Genomic DNA, 18,069 nt, shown 5'->3' with positions numbered 1-18,069 from the left:
GCAGATGCAGACAGAATAGAGCCTAAGAGCCGTGAGACCAGACGTGCTTGACAGGCTCGAGGAACAGTAAAGGACAGCACAGAGGACAGTCATAAGAAATAGGAGGCCACCATGTGCAGGGACTGGCCTGGCTTTCACTGAGCCAGAAGCACTGGAGGGATGAGAGCAGGGGAGGGCCATGAGCTGTGTTAAAATCGTCACTTAGACTGCTCTGTGTATGTGTGGGGGGTGCGGGGACGCTGAGGGAGTTTAGGGTGGAAACAGGCAGGAAGCTTGTGTAAGAGTCCAGGGAAGAGGGGCACCTGGGTGGCTCAGTCATTAAGTGTCTGCCTTTGACTTGAGTCGTGATCCTGGGGACCTGGGATGGAGCCCCGAATCGGGTTCCCTGCTTGGCGGGAAGCCTGCTTCTCCCTCTCCCTCTGTTTGTGTTCCTTTTCTCGCTGTGTCTCTCTCTGTCAAATAAATAAACAAAATCTTAAAAAAAAAAAAAAAAAAAAAAGTCCAGGGAAGAGATGGATGGCTGTGGTTTGGCACAGGGTGACACAGTAAAGGTGGTGAGGGCAGTTCGATTGGGGATAGAAAGGGAAAGCACCCAAGATTTGCATGTAGAATGGATATAGTGTGTGGGAGAGGGGATGGTGCCAAGGTTTCTGTGTGGCTTGGATGACTGGGAGGGAGGGGGTTCCTAGTCACTGAGTCACTGGGATGGTTAAGTCTGTAAAAGGAGCAGGGGGCAGTGGCAGAGCCAGGAGTCCTCTTTGGATGTCTTCAGTCTAGAACCCATCTTCAATAATGAGTCAGATACAGCAGGTAGGTCAGGATGGGAAATCTGGCAACTATCAGCCTACACAAGTCCTGAGCCTGGGTGAGACCACCTGGGAGCAAATGGAAAGAGGAGAGGCTGAGATGGAACAGGGATCCTTCCACGGAGCTTCCATTCTATAGGGAAGAGACAGAAAATGGTCAAAAATAGGTGGTGGGCGCAATGTAGAGAAAAAGACCAAGGAATGCGCTGGAGGATGGTGGTTGCTTTGGGTATGTTATTTGTCTATGTGTCACAGATGCAATTAAATATATGAATCAGGAACTATATATGAAATAGTCTGGATATATATATTTGATAGTCCCCAACATGTTGAACTCCTCGAGACTGGACAGAGCACGCCAAGAAAGGAGGTTGATAAATTTAAAAACCAGAGAACTGAGCCCTAGGAGTTTCCAACATTTACAGTGGAATTTGTGGTAATGGGTTTTGCTTTCTGAAATTTATGCAGGAGAAGGTGGGTTGTCAACAGGGCAGCCCTCTCTCCAAGCCACTGACTGAAATGTTGCTGTTTGCTCAACCTTCAGACCAGCTTGGAGGTGTTCTCCCTGTGTATTCCTCAGACTTCTACATCAGAACCAACTGAGGAGCTTGTTAAAAATGAAGATTCCATGTCCCTCCCCCACTCCCCCAAACTGTCCTCTGGGGACTAGATCCAGGGAAAACAAATTGCGGATGATCTTCATGCCCATGAAGGCTGGAAGTCACTGTATCAAAGGTAGGACGCAAAACAGAAGACAATCCGAGTGGCAGGAAACAAGAAGACATGGTTAGGTAAGACCCACTCAGTCCGTGGCCAGAGGGGATCTCCTGAAGGTGCTGAGGACAGAGCTCTAGGATCAGATCCTCACGCTGTGTGGAGGAGCTGTGGCGGGGGGAGAGAGAACGCGGAAATGCCGATTTGGCTCCTGAATTGTTCTTACTGTGATAGGGCTATCGGGATTGGAATTCCTCAGTTCTTCAGATGTTTTTTAGAATTTTTTTATAGGAATGAGCTGACTTTTTAAGAAAAAAACTATGTTAGCTTTTTAAATCTGCTCTGTTTTGTGCTGAAGGAGGGAGGAAAAATAATTATTTGGGCTAAAACAAATTGTTCTCAGCATACTGAATTAGACTTTATTCTAGAAATGGAAGGCTCATCATAATTCTTTCAATTAGAAAGGTAGTCTAGTTGACATCTTCTATTATAGTGCAGCAGAGTAAAGAATCCATATCTAAATCATAAGTCATTACTCCACTCCACTCCGGAGGCAGAATATATAGACATTACTAAGGAAAATAACTGAAAAGATTTAGTTAGAGGCCACTTGTTAAGGAGTACTTTAAAACACCTATGTGTATATAAAAATAGAGCCAACTTCATATTTTGATTTATGAAAAATAAATTTATTACATAACACCTTGTTTTTAACAATGTTCAATTTTTTTTTAAATTCAGAATACTTGTGTCATTCATGTAAAATAGTTTGATACAGTACATTGTATGTTATAGGTTTTTTTTTTTTCCTCAAAAATTCTAAGGCTCTCCTACTCCTTCTCCTTTGCTGAAGTAAGGGCACCCTAAACAACGTGCGAACAAGTTTTAAAAAGGAAAATTAACTGAACAAAATTTTAATAGCACTACACCAACCAGCTTTAAAATCAGGACAAAATATCTGAATGGGATGCCGCACCTTTCAGAGGAAGTTATCATTCATGCTTTTTTCATCTTAAAGCATGCTCACTAATCAGCAACACCAACAGGAAAAATAAAACACTGTCTATGACAATCATTTCAGTTTGTTTGCCGAACCAAACAGGTTTATATCAATGACAACATATTTAATTACTATCAAATAGCAGCTTTAATACCAGTCAAGTCATAGATTGAAAATAAAAACAAACTTATAAGTTGGAAATTAATCTTTGGGAGTTTTGAAACCTTTCTGGAAAAACTATGTGGTTTTTGTACTTTCAAAAAAACCTAAGCAATAGCCTTGGTCGAAAAACACTGATTAATGTAGAAAATGAATCAACCCACTGATAAGACACTAAAATGAAAGGTGTACCAAAATAATCTCACTTTGAGTCTTGGTTATTTTGTTGAGTTAACATATACTGTATGTTTCAAGTACCAGTTAAACTTGTGTGTGTGTGTGTGTGTGTGTGTGTGTGTGTGCGAGTGTGTACTATTGGTCAGATAATGTTGTTACACTGAAAGAATTCACCACATACAACGACAAATGCTCGCCCCTAGCACATTTCACAGCTTCAACTGCTACAGACTGTCACTGAAAAAAATGCATTGGTCAGTCTGAACCATGTCAAGTAAACTATGGAAGTAGCAAATCCACAACACAAACTGTGCTAGCACTTTCTTTCAAGTCTAACTCCAAAACAGGTACAACTTGGAAGCCACTACCCCGGTCTGTGAAAAGTGGTGGAACTTGGCTACCGGACAGTTTGAGGATGTGGGTGTACAGTACATTCCCATGGCCCATACCAGGTTCCCGCAGAGAGCTGCACCGTCAGTCCTGCAGCACTAGCAACAGTGCATCGACAACATTCCAGCGCAGCTCAGTACCGGTGTGTCTGATGTGAGTACTGTGGAGGCTGCTGGGAGGTAGCTGAGTATCCCATGCTGCTCTGTGGCTGTGATGTGCTTGGTCCAGGGTTGGGATAGGCAGCATGTGGATTGGAACGCTGCAAAAGAATGAGCAAGGAAGCAGAGTCAGGTGTTTCTAAGAGTTGGCTCCATCCCAAGCTGGTGAGGCTTAGGTTTGCAATGTCATTTATTTAGATGCAGTAAGAATTTAAAAGTCTCGAGCCATGTACTAGCTTTAGAATAAAAATGACAAAAACCCCCAATCTTTTAATGTCAGCTAAGGTCAGAAGTATTGCCAGTAAATAATACTAAGCTGAGTCTCATGACTCTGCTGTGCAGTTCATTGTTTTTCTATAGCAATAATCCCCTTTTTAAGCTGTTTTGTAACCACCTGATAAGTAATAATTAATTTGCTTGAGATGTTTATACGTGAACTTAATGATATATACACGAAGACATTCAAAGCTAATTTACATGCTGGTTTCTTCAACAGAAGGCTCCCAGTACATGTGTGACTAAAGAATAAAAATGAACAGGACAAGAAATGGTACTGCAGAATCATTTTCTTAGGCATTAAATATTTTTATGCCCTTTAATGAATTTTATTTTCTGCAACAAGTTATATACAAAATTAAGTTTATAATTATAGAAACGTAAGAACAATGTTATTCTCAATTCTAAAAACTGCACAAAGGGAAAGAACAGAGATAGAGTTGAGTCCTGTGATTTTGATCTATTATTCCCTTCCTGCACCTCTCTCTTATTATTAGCTCCCAAGACAAACATAATAACTTATTAACCATAATTTACTACCTCCTCCTTTCAAAGCACATTCAATAAATCATATAATTCTAAATTCTACCAACTCTAGCAAAATAACATTTTAAAAAGAGTAAACACATGAAATTATAGTCACTACAAAAACCAACCATCAGATGATAACATCAAGAAACAAAGAAGCACAGCAATTTTCTTGGTTTCAATAGCAAAAGTCCGAGCACTGCCCTGCTTCATTCCAAGGATGCCATCACCTTAGCAAGCAAACACATTCTTGAGCCAAGAGGGATGTACTTTTCCCACCCGGATAGGGACAAAAAGATGCTGGAACAAACAAGAGCCCCCAGAGATGTCTGTCCTTGATTTCCTTGTTTAGTTTCCCAGAAAAGAGTTATTTACTACCCAGGCAGACAAGAATTTCTATGGTTTGGTAGACTGGACCTTTCCTTAACCAAAGCAAAGAGTTAAGATCTCATTTCTGAAGGGTCATAGCAGGCTCTGGGAACCTTATTAGTTTAGTAAGATCTCCTTTTCTCTTTCAGTAGGTAAATAACTTTACTTGGTCCAGTTTCCAGTTTCCTCCCCACACTGAGACCCAGGTGAGCTGGCAATATTAGAATAAGCAGGGAGGTGGTATATGATTTTCCAAGTGGTCTTCCTGCAAAGAAAATGGCAATGCCACGTGAGGGGATCCACAAGCAGACAACGGAGCAGTCTTGGTTGTGAGATCTAAGCCTGTGTCCTGGGTCTACCCCCAGCTCAGGTGAACACGTGGAAGTTACCTCACCTCTCTGAGCATCTCTGGAATGACAATGATCACCCTTACCTCACAGGGTTACCACAACGATCAAAGGAAATATGTAGGTTTCATGTTTGGTATAAAAGCTGGCATAGTAAGCACCCAACAAGCTCTTATTATTACAGTCATCACTAGCACCACCATCACCACTTAAGAAGTGCTTACTGTGTACTATGAATGCTACTAAGAATTTTAATGATGGTAATGGTAATAAAAGCAGACAAAAAAGTGGTACCCTCTGTTAAGCACTACAGCAGGCTAGCCGCTGTGCCTTAGCATATGTCCTCTCATTTAATCCTTAGCTCCACCTCACACTTGCCATCAACCACTTCTGCAAATAAGGAAACTGAGAACATCTGAATTACTTACTCAAGGTTACCCAAAGTCAGCGGCTGGGATCTGAAAGTCTGTGTTTTTTTTTGTTTGTTTTTAAAGATATTATTTATTTACTTGAGAGAGAGCAAGCAAGAGAGGCCACAGGCTGGGGCGGGGGGTGGGAGGTAGTGCAGAGGGAGAGGGAGAAGCAGACCCTCTGCTGAGCAGGGAGTCCAACTCAGGGCTTTATCCCAGGACCCCGGGATCATGACCTGAGCCAAAGGCAGACACTGAACTGACTGAACCACTCAGGAACCCCTGAAAGCCTGTGTTCTTAATCATTCCTGGTATACTGTAAACAGCCTTGATTGAGCTCCTACCACAAATGAGGGGCTAGGATTTATTACATCTACTCCTATTACAACTATAAGTAAGGCTTGGCCAGGCTCATTTACAGATGAAAAACTAAAGCCAGGAAATGTTATATTATTTGTCCAAGGTCACACAGTTAATAAATGGCATAACTTAAGTTTGATCATTCCAGGTCTGTCTAATTCAAAAGTCAGTAAGTACCCTGTTCTGTACCAGAGTCAGTACTTTTCCATGTCAGTAACACTCAGGTCAACATATTTCCCCAGGTACATAAAGGTCAGCATTTTCTTAGTTATACTGCATTTTCCAAAGGTCACAAACCCATATACAAATACTGATATGTCAAGTAAGTACAAAATAAACTGGAAATACCTGATAGTCTGAGGTCATGATTAGTCCACCTGAGGTAGTGGTAGGAGGAACAACTCTCACTTTTTTCAATGGGGGTCCCTGTGTATGACTGCTGTCTTGATTCCCTGGGTGACCAGTTCCATTAGTATGGTTATTGCCCTGCTGCTGCTGCTGGTTCTTCTCAATTGGTTAAATAGAAAAATAAAGTTCAACTCAGAAGGAGAACCAAATACAAACAAGAAAATGTTACCATGGCATTGAATAAAACAAGAAGCAGACAGATGTACTTTAATACTTACTTTGTCTCCTTTGTCATCAGGTTCTTCTTCTGTTAAAAATTCTCGTTTTGGGTAAGGGATTTGACAACCGGCAAAAACACTGCTCAGGAGAAAAAAGAAAAATGATTTCTGGCATGCCAATCAATATTTCAGATTATTCATTTTATTCTTTCAAGACAGATTTTGTTTCCATATTTTTAGAATAAGTACCTTTCAACTGCGCAACTGTGACAAGATGAATCTTTTCTTCTAATCAGTGACATTACAGCAGGCCATGGGAGGGATTTCATTGTATAAAAATAATCAATAATCATCAAATATGACTCAATTTTCTTTTATTCCGGCCTTACTCTTTTATTATTACAACCCAAATATAGACTCCAGCGGAAATGTCACTATGTGAACACAATTTTTTTTAACTCTCCCTTCTACATATAAAAGATGACACGGGAAACACAAATTTATTTGGGAATGGAATTTGCCATTGAAACATAAAACTGTAATTGCAAGCAGCGGGCAATCTCCGTGAGTCTGAGTGCGCCACAGCACACATAAACAACCCACCACTGTGTACCTGGTGCCCCACTGAAGCCCAGGCTGGCCATGTTTCATTAAGGAATATAGGAACAGGAGTGCCTCTTACCTCTAAAAGCCTGAAATGATACCTCAGTCATCAGAACTCAGTTTTTGCTTGTCATTGGGATTTCCCTGGGTCCCCAGGTAGGAGGAGTGGCAACTTGGAGATGACAACTCAAACAATCGTGCTCCAAAAAATTCTACCATGCTGGTGAGTTAACACATTGATCACTTACTCTGATGTAGGAAGTGGATCTTCTAAGAAATAGGGATCCTGCATAGCCTGTTCTGAGGTAATTCGCTTTATTGGGTCCATGGTAAGTAACTTCTGAAGCTGAAACCATAAATCATAAAAACATTACTGCGTTACTTCTCATAGTTTTATATCCTTGGGCATATGTGGAACGTATATGCTTTTTGATGAAAACAGCACAATCTGAAGGGTATTTATTCCCCCAAATTAACAACAGGAAAAACTTGACTATTACATTTGATGTAGTAATTGACATTTAGTTGTTCTAATAATCAGGATCTTACTTGGTTCTCCTATAAGAGGCTACTAAACCTACTTCTTACTCTAAATTAATTATCTACATTATGCAAAGTGCTTTGTACAATTTAAAACAGGACTCAAATCTTGTATTTTCTATTCCTTTTCTATTAAGGGGAAATTATTATAGCACAAATAATACACTAGCCACATGTGGCTATTTAGATTTAAAACCAAATTAACTAAAACCAAATTAAGCTTAAAAAATCAATTTCTCATTCATATCAGGTACAATTGCAGAGCTCAAGAGCCACAGGTGGCTAATGTGTTCCCTACTGGACAGTGCAGATCATCAGAGAAAGTTCTCCTGGCCAGGGCTATCCTAGTCTAAATAAATATGATGCTTGATACAGAACTTGTTTAGTACAGAGGGATTATGAATGGAGACTTAAAGGTACTGCTTGGGTTCAAGTCTTCACCTGACATTTATTAGCTGAATGACTTCGGACAAGTTGCTTACTCTCTCTGTAACCTCATTTGTCAAATGGAAATTAGAAATAGCGCCTACTACCATAGGTTTGTTTTCAAAATTAAATGAGGAAATACATGGAAAGCAAGTCTAGTGATACCTAACACAAAGAAAGCAGTATGTGTTAGCTGCCATTATTAGTATTATTTTAATTATTTTTTGCTACCTACAGAAATGTCACGCTAATGTGAAAATTCAGAATTTTTTCATTAAAACATAGTTCACTTAAGACTTTATGAACTAGAATATTTGATTTATTTTTATTTATTTTAGAACATTTGATTTTAGTAGGTGATTTAAGAGCTTATCTAAATAGTGGTCTCTGCTTATCCTCTTTGATCTAATGTGGTGGTTTTCAGACTTCAGAGTACATCAGAAGTACCCCGGGAGCACCTCTCAAAGCAGACTGCTAGGCCCCACTCCCAGAGCTCTGGGATATCTGTGTAGGAGTCTGAGGAGTGGCCTTTCTACCAAGTTCCCTGGGGATTCTACTGCTAAGGACCAGGATCGCACTTGATAACCAACAGATGCATTGAGACTTGATGGGAGAACACAATCAGAGGACAGACATAATTTAAAAATACAGAGGAAATGCTGGGATGGGAAGATTTAAATTTAATTATGATGATCCGATATTTCAGTGGAAGCACAACTTTAATTTTAGAGGTGAAAGGAAAAGCATGGGTTTGCCATTTAAAATGCTCAACAGTTTTAATGGAGTTACATTAGAGCTTTCAGATGGGTCTACACAAGATAGGTCACTGTGGTAAAAACAAGCAACTAAGCTGCAAGGGAAATATATCTCTGGGATTTCAGTGGTGATGGTTGTGAGAGTCACTGCAGACTACACTGAATAGCAGCAAGTTGGGGTTAAGTAAGAGCAAGTCCCCTGAATTGTGACTCTGGGCCTACCACTATTATCATTATTTTATTAGAATAAATAAGGCTCTAACTTACCTTCCTGTTTGGGTCCTGTTATAAGTACATTATAAGAAACCATTATTTGGATAATAATATATTGTGTGGCAATAAGATAGGTTAGGCCTTGCTTTTAAAGTTGCTGATAAGATATGAAATATATGATATGTGACATGAAATAAAAATAAACAGAGGGCGTAGAAGCAGAAGCAGAAGACAGAGAAGAAACAAACAAAATAGATGAAATGTTTGCAAGTGGCCTGCTATTGTAACAAGGAAAATACAGTACTTTTAAGACAAATTCCCACTTAATGAACTCATTTAAAAATACTGAGAATAAAGGACGAAAAGAATTTTAAGCCAAATACAATACAACCTACTCCCTGAAATTTCCCCTTTGTATGTTATATAACTTTAAAAAAAACCCCAGAATCATTTTTAATTGTTATGATATAAAAATGGAAATTTTACTATAAACAAATTTAAGCTGCAAAGTTGACTATAATGTCATAAATTACAATAGTGCATGGATTCATTTAGATTCTAAAATAAACGATTTTTCCATTATACAGTAATAAATTCTGCATCTCATATTCTTCCAGAAAAAGCAACTAATACACACCATCACCGAAGGACTTCTAATACCCAAGTTTGTAAGAGTATCTTGGGAGTTAAAAATTTTTAAAAATAATCTTTCAAAAAGTTGAAATACAAAATAATTTGTAAAAGTTACTTCTGAGTACTGGGATGGTTTTCTTTTAGATTCTTCTCTCAAATTGTTGAAATTTAAAAAAAAAAAAAATCGATGAAAACCAATAAATGTAATTTTAAAAATGTTCTTGACAGACTTGGTACAATAACTATCTTTAAAAAACCTAATGTAACCAAACATTAGTCTGTTAAACCGTGTTATGGGTTTGGAAAAACAAGTTTTCATGCCTTTACTAATACGCAGCAACAAGATGTCTGGATTTACCATTAAAGTACTCTAAGAGTGTTAAATAACCGTATAAACTGACCCCAAAACACCTCTGGTTAGCTAACCAGGGAAAAAATTTTATTATTGTTCTCTAAAGCTTACCAAGTGGAATGCTTTACTATCTGGTTTAACTTTATGTTTTTCCATATACTTGATAAGGCTGCAGTTGGTATACCTGAAAGAGAAATACTATGAAATATCTATATGAGATTTTGAGGTTAATTTTACATTGGCTGAAGTTTTTCCAAACAATCATTTTAATCACAACCGATAAAGAATATTTATTGAAAATGGCATAATTGGCATAGCATTAGCTCAATTTCATATTTTATTCAATATTCACACTAGTCACTTATGAATGGATACCACTGAGAAAACACAAGATAATTTCATAAATAATATATACTGAATAGCATTTTTTATAAGACTGTTATTTTAACAATTCTCTTAAATAACATATGGGTCAAATATTTAATTCAGCCTTTCTAGTAGGTTTAAAACAAATTTAAAATTTTTAAAAAATTTGTTATAGGCCTTTAAACTGTCCTCTCCCAATGCTCTGATCTTGCATTATAAATAAATGAAATATTCCTTCTTCTCTACGAAAACCTGATTAAAATGACTATACAATCCAGGTGGGTGGGCAAGTGATGGCTAGCAAGGTTGCTTATTTCAGTTTCTGACTGCTTCAGCTGTGATCTTTTCCACTGATGCTTGCTTCCAGAAAATAATAAATATGGAAAGAGTTTTTTTTCTCATATCCAAATCAGCTGCTAAAACTAGCTGTTTACCTTCTTTATATCACTTAAATATCTTAAAAGATAAAATATTTATTAAGTAAAGAAGTAAAAGTATTTATTAGAATAAGCTTATGTTTAGTATTCCATTGAGTATTCAATCTTTGATACAGAGGATTCTGGAAAAGCAGAAATCAACAAAGGTCTATTTTCTTTCCAACTTACGTATTTCTTCTGAAATCTTTCATTAATGTTGAATGTTCAGGCATCTTTTTTATATCTTCCCAATCTTTATCTGTGAAATATATTGATAAAATTTTATGTTGTCTAGGTTCCTATTCTCAAGAATTTTAATAAAAGTTACCTCAATTTTCATCACATGTCTTATATACTTTGAATCTCCATGAAAACACAGACCTCAAATAAATGACTAGCTATAGTAAATATCTTATCTTGACCTATAAATACAATTCTCATCCCTTGTATAGCATTAGACCTCTATAAGTTTATCTTTTTAGGGCTTACTTTCTATGTAATTTACTATAATTTACCTCAATTTCTCTAAGTAGAGAGGAATAAGTTATTAATAAATATTTCTATTTCTGTTTGTAGGACCACTTTTTCCCCCTTACTACTCAATGTCTTGGTTACATCAGCAACCAGTCTCTTCAATGACAAATCTCCCCCCTCTGTAGTTGTAAGATGCATTATTTTTAACATGACCTCCTATGTTCACTTTATTAAATATACTGTTTTCCAGCAGTGATCAATGTAAGCAGCAACAACTGTCTGGAACAGAACAGGGTAGGACATAAGTAGTATGCAAATAAGTCTGCTGGTGGCTTGGCAAGTTTCAGTAACATTAACAACCCCAGCTTACTTATATGAAGAAGAAAATGTTTCAGTTGGCTTGCTGGCCTTAGAGTTGCCTCAACAACATGTGCTACTAGCTAGTTTTCTTCATCACGGTCAATGGACTTGTCCTGAAAGACCACCAGCTGCAGGACTACAGCAGGTAGCTTCACAGCACTGTTAGCTTTTCAATGACCTTTAGACATCTGCCTTCAATCTCCCTACACGGAGATGTGCAACTAGCCTCCAAAGACACCGCACTGTAAAGTCAACTAAATACATATGGGATTTTCTCAATTATTTCCTTGCTCTAGCTTCTCTATTTTGTTAATTTCTCAAGATAGACATCCTGAGATAATCTTTTACTTTTCCTTCAATTACATATAAAAAAATCTGTATTTGTCCTTTATTCTCCATCTTTTTTATCACCTTCCACCTGGAGCACTGCTATATAGGCAAACAGCTGGCTTTCCTGTCTTCAGTTACCTCTCTCTAATTGAGTTTTACCTACCACAACCATACTAATCTTTCTAAAATATAACGTAAACAATGTCACTAGTTCTCAAGAACTTATCATGGATTCTCATTCTTTTGTGCATTAAATCTAAACCCTACTGCCTGCTTTTCAACTTTCTTATAATCTGAGCATCCCCTAACTGTTGAACTATACATTAAGAATCATCTCTTGCAGAGGCCACCCCCCTCTTCCACTGCCTTGTAAACCACATTCCTTTCTCTCAGGCCTTAGAAATGGTGGACACATTCACATCTACTCAAACCATAGCTATTATTTATAAACATTCTACTTCAAGTAGTACAATACAAATTCCAAGAAGGCAAGAATCATGCCAGTTATATCAACATTATTTTATGCATAACACAAGGCCTGGCACATGGCAAGTACTCAAATGTTTAGTGAATAAATAAACTTCTCATCACAAAAAAGCAGTATTCACAGACCCACTGACCAATTCTGCAGTAAGTTAGTATCTGTGTTAACACTCTTACAAGGAAATGTGAAATTAGAACTCCCAGATATTTCTGTATTAGTCTTGAGTTACCCTGACCTGATAAAAATTCCTAGTAAGAAATAATTTCTAATAAATACCTGACTAGCCAATATTATGTAGGTTTTTTAAAGCAAAATTTCATTATGCTAGACCTCTGGGCAGAGTTTTTCGATACTGATGAACTACCATGCCATGGCATAACAAGGGATGGGGATACCGCTGAAAAACTAAGGGGTCTGACGCCTGTGATGAGACACCTAAACAACTTTCTCCCTGCTGCCAATCAGTGTAGGCAAAGTTGCTGTTCTAACAGAACACTTAAAAGAATGTTCTTACTGACAAGAGTTACAGGGTAAAAAATTCTGTTATTTAATATAATGTGATTCTGTATAGTGCCCTAAATATAAATAATGTTCAAAATTTGTATTTAAATACCAAGTATTGGCATTATTATATGTGCTGCCAGACAAAAATACATACTACTGAATTTATCTGTAAGAACTAAAGGTACCTTTTAATACAGATATAGCAAATATTTTATCATTTCGAATATTAAACAACAAAACAAAACAAAAGAATAAAATGAAACAAAAATATACTCCTCAAATTCAGAAAACCCACAAATATCTTTATGCTAATTTGTGAACTCTATAAATTTTTGCTATTTCTAAGGATCTTTGATTAATGCAAGCCATAAATATAAAGAATTGAGTAAGAATAGCTTTCATCAGCTAAAGATATACACCTTTCCAATGAAGATAACTAAGTTCAAACAACAGTGATTTAAAAACAAAAACAAAAACATAATGTGTACCTGCAGGAAATCCCATTACATTGAATATTCTGTCCAGCTGGTCATGGTGATAAGGATTACTAGTTTTGATGTCCTCTTGTCGACAGTGAAATATTGGTTCTGACGTTAGTAGTTCTGCAAATATACACCCTATAGCCCAAATATCTTTAAAACAAAAAGAAAAAAAAAAAAAAAGAAAAGAAAAAAAAAGGAAAGGAAAAAAGAAAAAGAAAGGAGGAAAATAAAGTGGTTCTTTCCAAAAGAAAATGCATTTTTATCTTGGTGGGGACTGTTTTTTCTTTCTTTTCTTTTCCTAATAAGTCATATTAATTCCTAAAGCAATTATCATTAAAAATATCATGGAATATTGCTTGTAAATATATATTCCCACCCGACACATCCCAATTTTTTCATTCCCTATTATACCTTCATTCCACCCAGGGGCTTCATTCCAAGTTCAAATCAAGTAAGCTAAAATTTTGGCAATTTTTAAATGGATCAAACATTACCTTATCTGTGAAATACATACAAAGCTGCATATGGAGCACAGGAGCCACAAACAAACAAACAAAATAAAACAGAAAATAAAACAAAAATAGAAAAACCAAATAGCTTTTGAAATTGGGCATACTTGCCAAAAACAATCAGCATAATTTTTTGAGGTAAAAATATTTTTTCTTTATCTAGTCTATGTATTTGCTAATTTGTAAAGTCTAATAATTATCCTTTCATGCTAGCACGAGTTAGCAAGGTGTTATTACAGCAGGAGAAAGATAATGCCTGATCTCAAGTATTATAATGAAACTGCATTTCTACTTGAACAGTTTTTTGTTCGAAGTATTTCTTTATGCTACAGTGGAGTCAGATTTTGCAATTTAATAAGGATAAGAAAATAGGGAGCAAAATACTACCTTTACGATAGGTATAAAGGGTATAAATTCACTAGAATTGGTTATAAAAGCCAGGCAAAATGGATTCCTCAAGTACAACAAATTCCTCTCATTCACTTTAAGATATAAGCTAACTTTCATTTATATTAAACTTTTACTCAATAGAACTATTATTAATAGAGGAAAGATCTACATGCCACTTCAGAATTTAAAACTGAAATTACTCAGTTCCAACTTTAACAAAGCCCTAAACCAGCAAAGTTAACTTCTCTATGCTAAGTACAATGGTGTGAACAGAGCAGACAATCAGTCGTTTCTGACTGATCTAACCAATACCTGTGGTAAATATAAACAACTATAGAGGGAAAAATAAAAACCACTATTTTATTAAAGCCAATTGTTCAGGTATGTTAACAATTGTCACATAAATAGAAAATGTGAAAAAGATCTTAATTTATAAAATAACTCAGAATTCCTAAAATCTAAAATTAGAATATAGATAATTAAGGTAAAATGATCACATTTATAGATTTCAGAATAACAAGTTAATCATCTATTAAGATTGTACACCATAACTACAAGCAAGTGATTTTTGAAAAGGACATGGTTTGCATATCCATTTTCTCCCACATCATGAGAACCAAGTTAGCCAATACCAGTATACAGAAAAGTATGAAGACATACTAGCCACGTTATTTTGTTTTTAGTATCAGAAAGTAAATGGAGAAATTATTTTGTGATTATTCTTTTGATGTATGTACCCCATGTGATAACTTGACTTATGATAATCTTAATCAAAGGAAAAGATATGCAAGCTAAGGAGCATCACAAAAAGGGTCAATGGGTTAATTTGCATGTTTAAAACTCTACTCATAGCATCTAGAAGACACCATAACAACTCATTCTGGTTAGCTATGAAAAATACTAAAGAAAACTAACATGTAAGGAAGATGAGAGGTAAGTAAGTGGTATAGCTATATCCTTAAAGTGACAAACTGCTTCTAAAATAAAAGGTCAGAAAGTAGGAAGAAATAGTTTATTCGACTTTATTTACTCTTACCCTTAGAACCTTCTTCTCTTTATCTTTTCTATTCTCTCTTACCTTTTGGCAATCTCATCACCATCCTTCCTTTCTTCAAATTCCTGATCCAGACATTAATCATGAAGTTAGCTAAACAGGTTATTATTTTAGAAAAATTTCTAAATCTGTGTACGTACGTCTCTCCTAACTATCTTAACTCCCCCCCGGCCCCGAATGTGCCAAGTTCATGGAAAAGTCCTTTCCTGGTCACCTACCAGCCTACTTTACTTCCTTCTAGCACTTTCCAAAGTAAAAACATATAAATCTCATCTACTTCTCAAACTCTGCGATGCTTTGTGCAGCTATTGAGCTAACTAGGCAAAGTAGATAGCAATTAGCAGACTAATTGGACCCAAATTGGGGGTGAGCTTGTTAAAGTATTAATCAATAGATGTATTAACAGCAAGTTTCTACCTTAATAAAAGAGTAAATTCTCATTCTCCCTATCTTATTTCTCACTTAATAGAATGTCATGTAATTAGTGGGCATTCAGTTATTCGAAAACAAACATCTGAGTTTAAAAGTCCATACTTTAGTAAAACTTTAAGACTGCTTCAGTGATGATTAATTAAAGACTGAAACTCCCTTTTCAGGTTTCTCCATGAAGTCAACCAAACAAAACCCCCAAATACTCAAAACTGAATTAAACTTTGTCACTGGGAGTACAATGTTTACTAACCTATTATTTACTCTCTTTGGCTTAATGATTCAGCTTGTAGTTTTGTACAAGTGAATAAAAGACTGCAGCACCAAAGTCTGTTTGCAATAGAGGATGGGAACATTTTTTCCCTATGCTCTTTGGCTGCTTCTTAGTAGCCTTCAGTTTAACATAATCCACCAAACTGCACTAGCAGATTTCACCCTTCTAAATGATGCCCTTAAAATGAACTATTGAATAAGTAATCTGTGCACTGAACTACAAAAGTTCTTCTATTAGCTGCTCAAACTACAACCATCTGACAGGGAAGTAAAAATGCTAGGCAAGTTCTTGGTAAGTAGCTTTCACTGTGGTGAGGGGAATTTATACTTTAATGGACCCTCAGGCTACTTACATAAGTAACAGAATGGGATTGTGTGGGAAAGATGGGAATCACGGAAGAGGCTTGCATTTTTATTCCTTTATTCTATTCTTTAAAATTTATATTAAAAATGGTTTACATAGAATTTCTCTCTCTCAAAAAAAGAAGTAATTGGAAAGATACCCATATTTAACATTTTTGAGCCAATGTCTTCATAAAGGAAAAATGTTTTAAAGATTGCTCTTGGCCAAGTCAGGTGTTCATAGGGCAGGGATCACCACCGCAGAGGGGCTGCCCTGACCTTGGTTTCAATCATCTGCACCCCAGTTTGTTCCCTCTATATTCTTCCTATCTCAGAAGCAACTGTTTTACCCAGGGTCACAGAACTTTTGGAGTTGAAGAGATGATTTAGTCTAAATTCCCACTTTCAAACAATGAGGCTAAAGAACTCAATGTTTTACCTGGGGGTGAGCATGTGTGCGAACGTGAGCAAGCACACACACACATCCCACCCTGAGTGACAAAGCTAAGGCTAGAAGTTGGATTAATTTGCATACATTTTGGTTTTTCTTAAGTTTTAAAAAGTTTAGCTAATAGTTATCCAATAAATTTGGATGATGAGAAGGAGGAAGAGAGGAAAAATATGAAGAAAGGCCTTCTCTTTTGCAAATTATAAAGCCATTTGAACAAAGGAATCTACCTAACTGCTAGTAGTTTAGCTTTGTGACAAATAGTCCTGCATCAAAACTGCCAACTGCAGCTTGTCCTAGTGAATAACAGGTTATACAAATTGCAATGTTCACAACAAAATATAAGTTTCTTGAGAAAAAGATAATAGAGTCAGAGTCTCTAGCTTCTGTGATGGCGTATTTTTTACTTAATTTAAATCAATTCAAAGTTTTCAGTGGATAACAGCTAAGATTAGGCAATCTTTTTTTTTTTTTTTTTTTAAACATTTTAGTTGTTTGCCAGGGAGAGAGAGAGAGAGCATAAGCAGGAGAAGTAGCAGGCAGAGGGAGAAGCAGACTCCCCACTGAACAGGGAGCCTGATGTGGGGCTTGATCCCTGGACCCTGGGATCATGACCTGAGTCAAAGGCAGAGGCTTAACTAACTGAGCCTCCCAGGCATCCCAGGCAATCACTACCTTATCTGTGTAGTCTATTAATATGTCTTATCAAAAATAACAATGCTTTTGAATATTCATTTCCTAGGTGGAAAAAATAGTTATGCATCATATTAGTTTATATTCTAAGCACTCAGAATATACTTATAAAAAAGATAACCAAACGTATGTGCAGGTAATAAAATAGCTTCAGTAATTTTTACTTTTCCTTCTAACTGATTTTTTTTTAAAATAAGCATTTTATTTGGGAGTAATTTTAGACTTAAAGAAAAGTTGCAAAGATAGTACAGAGAAGTCTTGTATCTAACTGACTTAATTTATCTGCCTTTACTTTTTTATAAAATGAAATATGATCTCAAAGCAGTTATGAACATTAGTGAACATAAAGATTTTCTGAAGAAAGACACGTTGGGTTAAGGATTAATATGGGGGAATGATCACAAGCATTTCTTCTTTCCCTTCTTGAGTATACACTGAAATGGCAGCAAAGTAAGAAAGGTTAATAGTAATCCATAGTAATAAAAAGAACAGGAGGAGATCACTGGTGATAAGACTGACTGATTCATTCATTCATTCACTCATTCAACAAAGAGTACTGAGTTCTCACTGCACACAGTGCCTACTAGGGTGACCAGCTAGGCAAGGTCTATCTACTTTAGTGGATTTTAGATACTATACAATGCTAACAAGGCAGTAAGATGGAAGTGGGTTGGGGAAGGCTGAATGACTACTTTAGACTGCGTGATCATTGAGGTTCTCTCTGAAGAAGTAG

General features: G+C 36.6%; 1 protein-coding gene across 4 annotated transcripts in view; it reads right to left on the bottom strand.

Moving 5' to 3' along the window:
* Nucleotides 1-2,315: 2,315 nt before the first annotated feature.
* The window catches only part of CDK8 (cyclin dependent kinase 8), a 124,110-nt gene continuing 108,356 nt past the window's right edge, over nucleotides 2,316-18,069 (bottom strand). Inside the window, exons 7-14 of one of the 4 annotated variants that reach the window (XM_032314528.1) lie at nucleotides 13,205-13,348; nucleotides 10,754-10,823; nucleotides 9,894-9,966; nucleotides 7,112-7,209; nucleotides 6,510-6,548; nucleotides 6,321-6,399; nucleotides 6,043-6,198; nucleotides 2,316-3,505 (exon numbers count right to left, since the gene is read on the bottom strand). In XM_032314528.1, coding sequence (XP_032170419.1) covers nucleotides 3,380-3,505; nucleotides 6,043-6,198; nucleotides 6,321-6,399; nucleotides 6,510-6,548; nucleotides 7,112-7,209; nucleotides 9,894-9,966; nucleotides 10,754-10,823; nucleotides 13,205-13,348 — 785 coding nt within the window. In that variant the 3' untranslated portion in view covers nucleotides 2,316-3,379. Of the gene's footprint in view, nucleotides 3,506-6,042; nucleotides 6,202-6,320; nucleotides 6,400-6,509; nucleotides 6,549-7,111; nucleotides 7,210-9,893; nucleotides 9,967-10,753; nucleotides 10,824-13,204; nucleotides 13,349-18,069 lie in introns of all 4 variants that reach the window. The other 3 variants (XM_032314527.1, XM_032314530.1, XM_032314529.1) reach the window with 3 other exon arrangements.

The sequence above is a fragment of the Mustela erminea genome, chromosome 15 (genome assembly GCF_009829155.1).
Source record: "Mustela erminea isolate mMusErm1 chromosome 15, mMusErm1.Pri, whole genome shotgun sequence".
Classification (NCBI taxonomy): domain Eukaryota; kingdom Metazoa; phylum Chordata; class Mammalia; order Carnivora; family Mustelidae; genus Mustela; species Mustela erminea.
The sequence above is the reverse complement of the archived record's forward strand: the minus strand, read 5'-3'. Positions and strand labels throughout refer to the sequence as shown.